The sequence below is a fragment of the Saccostrea cucullata genome, unplaced genomic scaffold, assembly GCF_032062105.1.
Source record: "Saccostrea cucullata isolate Sc308-1 unplaced genomic scaffold, CSIRO_AGI_Scuc_v1 ctg6265, whole genome shotgun sequence".
Classification (NCBI taxonomy): domain Eukaryota; kingdom Metazoa; phylum Mollusca; class Bivalvia; order Ostreida; family Ostreidae; genus Saccostrea; species Saccostrea cuccullata.
The window spans coordinates 4,621-17,601 of record NW_026929366.1 but is presented as its reverse complement, the minus strand read 5'-3'; the positions used below and the strand labels follow the sequence as shown (position 1 = coordinate 17,601).

General features: G+C 31.8%; 1 protein-coding gene across 1 annotated transcript; it reads right to left on the bottom strand.

The window, feature by feature from the left end:
* Positions 1–921: 921 nt before the first annotated feature.
* LOC134280618 (parathyroid hormone/parathyroid hormone-related peptide receptor-like) lies at positions 922–11,660 on the bottom strand. Its single transcript, XM_062763060.1, has 11 exons — positions 11,645–11,660; positions 11,294–11,421; positions 11,026–11,120; positions 6,957–7,110; positions 6,203–6,359; positions 5,048–5,108; positions 4,180–4,252; positions 3,898–3,983; positions 3,377–3,515; positions 2,638–2,679; positions 922–2,510 (listed from the first exon to the last, which is right to left on the bottom strand). The coding sequence occupies exons 1-11, from the start codon at positions 11,658–11,660 to the stop codon at positions 2,232–2,234; spliced, it is 1,230 nt and encodes a 409-aa protein (XP_062619044.1). The 3' UTR covers positions 922–2,231.
* Positions 11,661–12,981: the final 1,321 nt, after the last annotated feature.

Here is a 12,981-nt window from a genome sequence, read left to right as displayed (position 1 = left end):
GGCTGTTAAGCCACCCGTGATTTATAAAGAATTGTCTGCTACAACTTTCACTACCTACAATTATCAAAACAAAAGTTGAGCTTGATGATAGTTTATTAACATTTGTGCTGTAGAACAATTGCATCCTATCCACCAGACCATTAGAACCCTATCATATAAAATGTGGTCAATTACTTGCATGTCATAGTATTGACTCTTTTTTCTATCAGTTTGTAAAAGTAGTCAACATCATCAAACATATTTTTTTATTCAAGTTTTTTAAAAGACAGTTTAAAAAAAACTTGTATTTAACAAGTAATACTTAAAATGGCAAATTATAAAATTCTTTTTAGTTCTTAGTTAATTACTATTCATCTGCATCTCTTTGTTGTCTTGATAATTTAAATGTGATGTTTCTAAATGTTTTACTCTGTAAAACTTATCATTCCTACCATGGAAATTAAAAAAAATAATAAAGGCACATTTAATAAATCATTAAGAGAGTGATTTATTGAAAGTAAAATTATATGCTCTGTGTTATAGTCTTCAGAATTGCAACAGATCAATTGATAATCAATAAAAATAAATCAGATGTGTAGCAGTGTTTAATTATTTTAATTTCCACATTTACATATCAACAGAATTATATTATTTACCTGCTTAATCTGTGAAAAATGAAACCAATAAAAAATCAATAAAATCAATCAAATTCTGAAAAAGAAATTATTTTTGAGTGAAGCCAAAATTGAGTCCAAAGATTTTTACAGAGGCCAAATTTGAGGCCTGGCCAACTTTTGAGGCCATGCCAAAATTTGGTTTGAAGCCAAATTAGAGGCCAAAATAGAGGCCAGGCCAACTTAGAGGCCAGGCCAGGCTATTCCAAAGGGGCCAGGCCAGGCCAGGCCAAAGGGGCCAGGCCAGGTTTTAGAGTATGCCCCATTGTTCTCTTGTATTTTTTTTAATAACAAGTAACATGAAACAACATTGCATGAATTGTTTTATCTTCCAGTTGATTTTACAAGCTATCGTTTTGTGATTGGTCAATATGTTACGCTAAACACCCTACTTAATTATACGATTAACACTTAATTTGTGCCTGTCCCTAAGTCAGTTACATGACCGCCTTAGCTAACTGTCCTGGAGGTCGAATGTTTCCTGCTTTTTATCTAAAACGTATTGTTTTGATATTTCTTAGTACTTATTTATCTAGGATTACATTGTTTTTCCAGATCAAGACGGAGAACTCACAGCGGATGTAACCAACGGACAGCTTATTTTAATCCTCGCTGATTGCACCTGATCCCATGATTTTTTCTGTATTTTTCCCCACTTTTCATGTGTACAGGGATTCGAGTTATTTAATTGTTCCTTTGACATATGTGAAAACATGTCTAAAAGATAAAGAAACTGATTCTTCTCCACATCACTTTTGCTGAAGAAATGCACAATATATTTACTCTGGATTTTAAGAGTGTTGTACATTTTATGTTCTCCAATATATGAACGTAGATTTGAATACTTTTTGTACTTAAAGTCTTTTATTCTATTAAACTGCTTGTTCGCGAAAATTAATCGTCGCTAACTATGTTATTCTCGGTAAATCGCTAAATAAAGTCGTCGCCGCGAATAAAAGTTGGTTTACAGTAACCTGTAAAGTTATAACGAATATTCTTGATGTTTGAAACACATGGATATTCAACATTGTTGGAATTGTCATTTTGATCATCTTTTTTGAAATTGTGAATCAATTAAACCCAGCCAAAGACTTGAGGTTAACACATACTAGGATAATTAAAGATTTCATCGGTTTGAAAGTGAACAGCATGAATCATTTTATAAAAGAAATAAGTCAAAGGTCATATACTTTCATGCGGGAACTCTATGATTTCAAGATTTTCTTTTTTTCTGGATGACATTTATATGAAAAATCAAATAAAAAGGTTTGCCAAAAATTTCAAATATATCAATAGACTATTGGACCTTGTAAGGGAATTGGAAGCTTATAATTTACTTTGAAGTACTAACATGTGCATATATATTTCTTAGTCAAGAAAGCTTTTTTTTAAAGTAAGAATAAAGATATATTAATAGAATTCCTTCAATATTTATTTTACGGACACCCTGATATTTGAAAGGAACTAAACAATTTCAAGAAAAAAGATGGGAAACTGAAAAAAATTTCATCTTTATAATTTCAATGAAGCGTTGAATAAAAAAGAAATGAAATTCCATATCCTTTTTCTTATTTTAAATTAAGTGCCATATAACAATCTGTCGTCCTCTTCTTTTGTTTCAAATTCAGGAAATTTGAATTCTTTATCATATTTTTCACAGTCATTTGTAAGATTTCTGTCCTGTTTATGACATTGTCCTTTACTTTTGTACGTGTCGTTTGCTAGTATTGCAGACGATAAGTTATTCTTCCTCACAACGGCTCCTATTGACAGCGCTTTATTGGATTTTATGGAAGCATTGCTAAACCGACCATCTACCCACTTTCGGTTCCATTCTTTGCGTATTTCGTGCTGAACCTAAGAAAAAGTTATTGAATAGTCACATTAAATCTCAAAGACCTGGCAAACAAATTGTACAATAGTATTTTTCCCATTGTAAATTCAGGACAAAAACAATTTTAAGTAGTATAAACACTTTACTTACTTCTCCATTTAGAAAGCAGAAGAGCAGTGCAACGAGAAACCCCTGCAATGAAAATTCATGCGAGATTGTAAGTAAAGCAAGACAACATTTCATGTAATACATTGTGAATGACAATCTGTCGATCTCCACCATCCCATCCTCTTAAAAAGGTCATAAATATTTCAAACACTCTAAATTTGTTTTATCTCCACTTTAAAAAGCCAATCAGGAAACCTGTTTGTAGATATAAAATCTATCTAAGTACTTGTACCGGAATGAAAGATGGTAGCACGTTTTAGTGTCTGTACATTGTAGCAACATGGAATATATGGAATAACGAGCATCATTCAAGATCAAAAGTCCATTTAACACTTTACAAAATAAGAGCAGAGCAAACACGGACCTCCAAATCATCAGGGGCGGGATCAGGTGTCATGGAGGAGTTAGTATCCCCTGCCGATCAGTCACAGCCGCCGTGTGCTTCTAGTCACGAAAGGGAAATAACGGGAAAAATCTGTTGTCAATTCAGTGTGTATTATACTAAATAATTGCCTAACACTTAGTATGGAAAAGTAAGTCAGCATTTGACTCAATGATAAATTGTATTTGCTCACCAAGGTCATTGTCTCTACCATAAAACAAACGAAAGGATGACTTTAAATGAGACTGTTGATATATCCTAACTGACAACAATCTACAATCTTTTCACAATATACAATCAAACATTTAATATTTCGCTTTATATATTCAAACTGCATACCTGAAATGAATTAACTCCACTCTCCACATACAACCAGATAAGTTCCACACCTGGGTCCATACATTCTGGCATGACAACAGATATCATATAGTACACACCGAACAGGGGGATCAGGACCAACGTGGAGCGGGCCAGTTTTCTGTATAGGCCAAACAAATACAGAACATATAGCACATATATGAAATAGTATCAATCAAGTTATACAAATATCTGATTCCGATTGCATTATAAAACCAAAACAGCATTTTAATACGAAAAGCTTTAAGTGCTAATTTTCAAGGAATAATCATACGGAAGGAAATTTAAAGTTGTTTTGGTTTTTTATGCTAGAGCCAATTATAATTGATGTATCTCGTTATTTTTGTGAAATAAACTATAATATGAACAAAATATATACAGAATAACATAAAAGATTACTCAATTTAATAATTATTCGTAAGAAGTGTCGCCATTGCTTTCATTATCTTGTTGTTGACAAAGTGATCTTGTATGACATTGTATAATATACAACAAAAAGTTACCTATACCGGTCACAATCATTAGCATGAGATGCTTTCAGCTTCGTGAAAATAACACGTATAATGTTGATGAAGAATATGAAATTAATCTGAAAAAATATATAATTACTTAATATCTCATGTTATAAACGTTAGTTTGCAAAGAATTAAACGTCGAAATTTCAAATTTAGTTATCACCTTGAATTGAATCTAATGTTTCGGAAAATCAAATGGAGGTGACATTAACAAGACAGATTACGAATCGCAAATTAAATCTCTTTAAGAAACGCGAATAAAAAGATTACCACAATGGTGGCTACAATTGGTCCCCGGATGAGCCAAACAAACTTGTTTTCGGCATTATGAGTGCTCCAACACCTTCAAAAACATATAATTATTCAAATTCAAATTCTCATATTCACTACCTACTTTAAAACTATACGTACACTGTTGGGTAATAGTATTACCCTCATAATATGTAATTTATGCAATATACTCTTTTAACAATACCTAAGATTGTACTCTTTTGCAAAGAAAGATTGACTGATTGATTGTATATTGTTTAACGTCCCTCTCGAGAATTTTTCACTCATATGGAGACGCCACCACTTGCCGGTGGAGGGCTACAAATTTTTTGTCCTATGCTCGGCACTCAGGGTCTTTGAGCAGTGAGGGATCTTTTTCGTGCCAGCACCTACTGCGACAGGAGGCCTCGGTTTATACGGTCTCATCCGAAGGACCGGTTTCCACGTCCCGCAGTGGGATTCGAGACTATAGAGCAGACGCTCTAATCACTGCGCCACGCGGGCGACTGCAAAGAAAGAACAAATATTTGGGTGCAAGATGACGTCATTAGTTGTGAAATAGTCATTTATTTATCTACTAACAATAACTTTGGAAGACGTAATTACTTTTCTCTACAGAAAAGTAGAAAGGCAGGTATTATTTTTTTACTCATATGTATTATCACTGCTTTTACCTGTTCAGAATTATTTAAGTATATAACTATTTAGTGTACTTTTTTTCAATAAATCGAAAAACAAACCTCTTTTAACTGTAACAACTATTTTTTCAGGTTTGGAGACACACAATGAAACATTTGAAAATAACAATACAGTAACAATCGAAGTGAAATACTTTCGTGTGCATTGCTTATAATATAAACGTCCTTACATTGTATCTTCAAGATATCTTCTGACCAGGATCCAGGGTATCACAAAAATGACAGGTAACACTTCAATAAAAAAGGAAAATAAACAGTCAAAGGAAAGTGTTAATGGTACTTAAAATACACTGTACAGAAAGCTTGGACACTGTATTTGTAGTATCAGACAATAAAAACATTTTATTGACATGGTTGAAAAATATTTCTCTCACGCTGATATTTCTCTGCAAAGAATTGATTTTTTTAACCAGATAATTCGAGAAAGTTTATAGCTCATTTTTTTCATATAACATTTTGTGAGTGTTTAGATAGAAAAAAAGGTGCCAGAAAATTTGGTTTAAAATGATTTTCTCAACCTTTTTCTGACTTAATTTCTTTGAGCTTTCACAAAATGTCTTTACGTGACAGTATTGTGAAAGTAAACAAAACGTCTATGACCTTCCTATGTTGGCAATAAAGGCGACCTTCTTTACAAATTATGTACAGTAAAACACAGTTATAGCGAAGTCCTGGGGACCTGTGAATTTAATTCGCTATATCCGTAATTCGTTATATCCGTATAACGAATTCGTATAACCATATATAGCGAATTCGCAATATGCATGTTTTCTTTCAAGTGTTACTATCAAATATGTTAGGGAAGCAAATATTACAAAACATATCTTCGATAACAAAGGTTTTATTATGAATTGAAATTTATATACAAATGCTGAGAGAAAATAAAGTCAGTTCAATTAATCAAATTTTGAAACTTTGATAGTTCGTTATAAAAGATGTAAAATTCATTATATTAAACCTCAACGGGACTCAAAATCAGTTCGCTATATCCGTAAATTCGTTATATCAGAGTTCGTTATAACCGTAAAATTTTACAAAGATTTGTTAAGAAGTTTGCCGGGGACCCAGAAAAACTTCGTTATATCCGTGAATTCGTTATATCCGTGTTCGTACTAAACGTGTTTTACTGTATTTCATAATTGCTTTAAACATCCAGCTTACAAATCGGAAACATCATCGAGTCCGTTATTTGATTTCATCATCCACTGTAGCTATTGTCAATGCAAGGCTTATAGAAATGTGCAAAAAGATGGCTTTCACCGTGAGATGTTGGCCTTGCTTTCTACTGAATAACAAAAACCCATTAAACAGCGAACAATACGTACACCATCCCGAAATGATGTACAGGTAAAATCTTCTGCTTTTTTTAAAGGTTGACAGAAAAATGAGAGTGTTGAGATACAACCCTTCCATTAATATCCACATGTAGTTGGCCAATAGAATGTAGTTAAAGAATGTGAACACCAGCTTACAGGACCAGTTCTAATAAATATATAAGAATAAAAAGATCATGGATATGAAACATTTTCAAATGAGTTTTAAAAAGTAGCAAATAAGAAAACTACATATTGTAGGATGTTAAAATGTATGCTTAAAAATGTGTATTACACAGTATAAGAAAGTAAAAAAAAATTAAATTGCAGCGAGTATACTTTTACATTTGAAAGAAATTCTACATGAAATTAAAAAGGATATAATGAATTAAGCTTATAACGACGCGAAATTCTTGCGCCTAGCACTTTACACGAATTGATTTTAGTTTTCTCACACAGTATTAATAATCTTAACCTTTTTATCTTTATTATCAAGAAAATGTGTATTACCATAAATCCATGTTTTATGTCCCCTTCAAAAATATGTATTTTTATTGATTTCTTGAGAGGTTCACTGTTCGTTAATTTCACTTTTTTCATTTTTTTTATCTGGAAAAAGCTCTCATTATTGTAATTTTATACTTTTTGTTTCTATTCCTATAATGTCGTTTGTTCAAACCAACGAGAGAAAAAAAATCAATTTTTGAGAAAAGAGATTTTAATGACATTACAGTTGTATAACCAATGATGTAGATCAATGAGTTACCGTTCCTTGAGGAGTGAGAGTTGCTTTGTTGTTTATTACGGATGAGCGTCCTTTTGGTGTGTGGAAAACATCCTTAACAAGACAGATTATGGATCGCAGAATAAACGAAACGAATAAGTTAATGTGAATCAGGTTTCTTTGGCAATGCAGCCGCCTGAAAGTAACAAAGTAATAAGGTTCTTAACATTTAAATTATGCATCATAGAGCAACATATAAAATTCCTTGTTGAGTCCTCTTCTGGTCCATATTGATTAAGCGAATATGTTTGTTATCGTGGTTGCAGGAAATCAAATGAAACTGTTAATTTCATTATCATTTCTCATTCTCTTGTATTATAACTGGAATGATTAATATTCTGCATTTGTTTTGTTTCCTTCCTTCTCTTTCTTCATTATATAAATAGAGTGTGGTGCAAGCAGAATGCAGAGGAGTGCATTCTGTGCCAAATCAAAACTACTATTTGGGCAAAGTGCACTCAAAGCACAACGCTATAATTCTCCTTAAGCTTGGTTTTTAATGAAAAATGACAATTTGAATTAATCTCCTAAAGTGTTCAGAGGTCAAATTCCATCGATTTTTGCAAGCACATCAATGAATTGAATGTCACTATAATCCTTTTCTTCCTAGAACCAGGTTGTGCCATGGTGTGTAAACTTTTACCATTCCATGCTCAATACAATTAACTTGTCAGCAAATATATTTTATCATTGAGTTAAATGCTTACTGACGTTTTTCATACTCAAGTTTTTTTTTCACTGTGAACTTACGACGGATTTTCCATTTTTTCCCTATCCTGACAAGGAGCACACGGCGAGTGTGACCTGTGGACAGTTGATGCTCACTAATCTGTGGCACCTGATCCCACCTCTGATGTCTTGGAGGTCCGCTCCCCTCCTATCTTGTTTTGTTTATTGGACTTTTGAATTTTCACACTGTTCGTTATCTCCATATACATCATTCGACTCAATTTAAGACTCCTGCAGTACTCTGTAGTATTTATACATAAACACGATACTCTGGACCATGTAGTAGTGAGGGATCATATTTCTACACGCCAGATCAATTCTAAACTCGGCGACTTTTCACCTAATGGTCTAGCCACTGTGCCTTGCTGGCCATAACTCTAATGATAAACCTCTGCCAGTCACTTAATAAAATTATTTCTGAAAGGTCTTGAAAGCTGACTGAATGACAGGCTTCTATAAATCAATCATTTTCAGTAAAATTTTAATAACCATTAGTTTACTAAATTGCCAAGAGTTTTCTCGTGATTTTGTTTTACGTTTTGGAATGATTTAAATGACAAAGTCATGGATTATCTATCAGTGAAAAAATATAAGATCTGTAGATATGTATAAAGATAATATAACCATATCTTTGAAAGTTAAGGCTAAGTTTAATGTCATCAACAAAAATATAATCAGCATTTCAAATTTGACCGTGTTGCATGCTATGAGTGTGAGAAATCTGCCTACAAAACAAGTTTTGAGAAAATTTTGAATAAAGAAATATTTTGACAGAGAACGGTCATGTTCAGATGCCTGCAAGTTTAATGTAAATGAAGGTAAGAAAAATCAGTATTTTTTCTAATTCATACATAGGAGATTTATGCCAATATTGCAATGAAGCGTTGTTGATAGAGTGTTTAGAAACTCCGTTATTTTGGCTTTAAAGGGCACCTTTAGTCAAATATTTTCTTTTCGCTATTCAATAAAAATATTTTACCTATAAACACATGAAAAATCTGCACCTCTTTATCTGCAGTGGTTTAGCTAATAAAAACAATTAAATTTGACATTTTCTGCCTGCTCACGGAAACACACGAGGGTAAAAGCAGCAAAAACTCTCTTATCAGCTGTGGAATGTGAAACGTCACGAATGTGTCCCCGAGAGCCCTGTACCTTAAAATTAGCATCATGGCTTCACAAACAGATGACATTGAAATATTAGAAGAAAATGATATTTGGTTTGATTTGGATCTGGAGAAGGATTTAGATAATAAAGAAGATCTTAGTGACCATGAAGATAGAGATTTTGATGGTATTCATCTACTGGGACCTTGTCATTCTCCCATTCCAAGATGAGCCTTATGCAATGAAAAATTGTTAAAAAATTCATTGAATTCCAATAACTTTTGAACTTCAATAATATGGCAAAAAAATTTCAATACCATTTATGTTTCACAATTCTAGTTTGAAGCTCTTGGTCAGAAATGCACAAAAATATAAGAATTATTGCTTATCAGATATGAATAAATACACGTATAGGCTAATGAATTAGTAGTATGTTTTTGGTTGACCTCAGTTGTCAGTGGTGTAGAACAATATGCTATAAAATACATTTTGCAAATATTGAGCTTCAAAATGTGCAATAATGTTGGAATAAATTTTTACTTCTTTTTTCATAAAAAGGGAGTGATTAATTGAAAATCCCTCTTCAGTCAACTCGTTTATATGTGTAAATCTAAGAATTTCGACCTGTTGATTATGATCCAAACATTACATGAAATGTGTATTATGAATAAATATGTATAAGCTTTCCGGCAAAACATATCCATAAATTAAAAAAACTGAACATATAACACTGTACCTCCACCCCCTTTCTATCGCTTCAAAAACCTGTAGATGTAATATGTATGCATCCCCTATGTGTAATAATGTTTGAATAACAGTGTTACACAGATGTTTAAATATTCACTATAGAATGTACAGTGTATAAAATTAATAATTACACATTAAAAATAATGTTTCAGAGACTGGAAAATATGAAAAGTTTGTCATATTAATACAAAAAAAATGAGCTGATTAACAAACTTTGAATGATCGAGTTATTGTCTTTGTTATAATTTTTTAAACAATGTTGAATAAAATTCATATCAGACATACAGGAGTGCAACTCAAGATTATTACAAAGGGTCACTAAAAGATCTAAATATTATTTTTATATCAATTTTTTTAGCCTAGATTTAAAGAATTGACTAAACTGAACCAAAAAATTGAAAATGTAATTTTAGGGGAAATTATTATTTCATATTTCTTTCAACTTTTCAAACCAGAATTGAAAAAATAATGTAAAAAAGAACCCATTTTATTTTACATTATACACAAGAGAAGAAATTCAATTTAGGATATTTAATCATGTATATATCCCTGACACCATTAAAGCATACAAAAACTAGTAAAATAATTTCTTTTCATTATATATTTTAGAAAGTCTTTTAGGATGTAATGATAAAAAAAAATAATGTTATAAAATTAATACTAATGAAAATTCTGAAACTTTTTTTTATGCATTTGTTTATTATATTGCCATTTCAGAATTGTTTAAAACTATAGAATGCATGTACAGTATGATGATACAATTAAAAATGTGTTATGGTCATTTTTTCATTTACACTCAATTTGGTGGTCATTATTTTTGATTTCACCTATAAAAAGAATCATCAAAATGTAACTCACACAGGCTAAAATATCAGGTAAGCCCCTAAGGCCATTTTCTCTTGAGCCTAACAAAGACAGTCCACTTGAGTTCAAGATTTGGTTTCTTTTTAAATGGAAGATAGTGCATCCATCTAAATGTGTACTCGAACACCCACCCGCTACACATCTTCTACCCCTTTTTGTTTCACTGTGAGTATCAGAGGACATGTTTATTTACATGCTATGTAGTATACAACATTGAAGCTGTCTCTGCATCTGTTCACATTCTTTACGTCACGCAGCTGATAACAGCGGAAACTGCCGAGCTCAGATTACTTTCGCCGAGCATTTGACATTTTAATGAATTTCAGCTAAACCACACATCTTACAAACGTGATTTTTTCAGGACTGGATTTTCAATAAGCAAATAAATATTTTATCAAAACAATATTTTTTGACTAAAGGTGCCCTTTAAACAATGCCATAGTTTAAATCACATGAGAAGAAAAAACAAACATAATGGCTTGTTTTTTATATTGTAGTCTTTTTTTTAATTCTGAATCGTTTTAATATTTTTTTTTAACAGTATCTGCTCAAAATATTGTTAAACACTTTTTTCTTAAACGAAGAGATTTTCTGTTTTGCTTACCTGAATCCTATCAAAAAAGCAACTGCAACAAGAAGACATACCAAGGACACGCTATATCCTACGAATGAGAATGTATCTATCACCGGGAGATGGCGCTATATTAAGATAAAACATATTTAAAGAACAGTGTCAAAAGTTAAAAGATATGTTTTCATTAGTGTAGTCATTTATGATCATACATTTTGGTTGATAAAAATGCCTTTCTTGAATTCATGAGTAAAACATGTCAGAAGAACACTTAGTTTGCAAAATCCGGAAATGTGAGTACCATTAAAGTTCCATTTGCACCACGTGAATCGTCTTTATTCTGACAGTCCGTAAAATCCGTCCATGTCTGGTTGAAGAAGGGGTGTACATACCACATTCCATTCGGTAAACATCTTCGTTTTGCCTTAGCTAAATGGGAAAAAAAATAAGCGCTAAATACAATAATTTTATCTTCTGAATACATTTGTTCTATATAAATAAATATAGATCAATATTTTATAATTGTACTTTTGATAGCTTTCCCAGCAGGCAATTGACGTCTTTAAGACGTTGGTAAAACGTTGTGCCAAGACGTTGAAATGACGTTGCAAAGATATTGAAAATGAAAGTTTTTTAGACGTCATTTTCATACGTCCTCTAGACGTCATTTTATAGACGTTGAAGTGACGTTGCAAAGTAGTTGATAATGAAAGTTTTTTAGACGTCATTTATTCACGTCCTTGAGACGTCATTAAAGACGTTGTACTGACGTTGTAAAAACATCATAACAGACCTTTTTTTCTGAAATCTTCAAAGACACTAACTTTTATATCCTTGACAAGTTGTACAATTTTTTTTTTTGTTACAAAATCAGATACAAAACTACACTGCATTTCAAGTGACAGCCTAAAGTGTAACAATCTTAAAATTACAACAATAGTAATTATTTTTTATCATTTTATTACTGAAAAAAAAACCCAATAAAATTAAGATTTATCATTGAAAACACATAATGGCTTTTTCCATAGATCATATCACATTCAACCCAATTTGAAATAGAATGTTTTTAAATGATCATGCAAAATTCTAAAATATAAATCTGATAGCACAGAACAAATACTTAAAATTCTGTACTTCTTACAGACTGTGTCATTAAATTTTATGTATATCTTGAATATCATTTTCTTGATATGAGGAATAAAGAGTGTAAATTGTGTAACCGGGAACAGATTTTTTAAAACGCTTAATCTGAAGTTGTCTCTTTTCCTCTTCCTCCCCCTCCTCTTCTATCTGGGGCATATTTTAAGACAGCTGCGATGTTTTGTGATATTTCATGCTCTGTGGCTTGAAATCTCTTCAAGACTGCACCTGGAAAAAGAAAAAAATACACTACAAAAATATAATGATTAGTTAGGATGAAAATCAAACAATATATATATATTCATTTTATACAATTTTACCATAATCTGAACACACACACCAAAAAGGGCTGTTCGAATAATTTACAAAAAATTCTCTGTATCTCTATACCTTTGACAATCTCGCATAACTGAAATTTGGCAAATGGCTCTTTCCCTTTGTGTCCTTTCATATTAAACTTGGACATCAGATCATTGGACATCACTCTGTAATGTGAAAACAAATAAAACCATGATTGATTCTAGAATGAGTAACCATTTGCACCTTAACTGATACTGAATTAGAACCAAGCAAAAGGCACTAGTATTATCAAACAATAAGGGAAAACAAGATGAAAATTATGAATACTTACTTTTGCAAAATTTTCTTTGTGCCATCCCTAGCGTTTATACCTCCAACACTTGACAGTCTCTGGGACTAAAAAAAGGATGTTTTTTTTTTTAAATACTACCTGCCAGAAAGCGTGATGAATTAATTTTTAAATAAATTAATTGTTCTTCTTTGTTGGTAAACTTATTATTTTAAAAACTTCATTAAAATCAAATATGTTTACTAGCTTGTGGCGTTCCC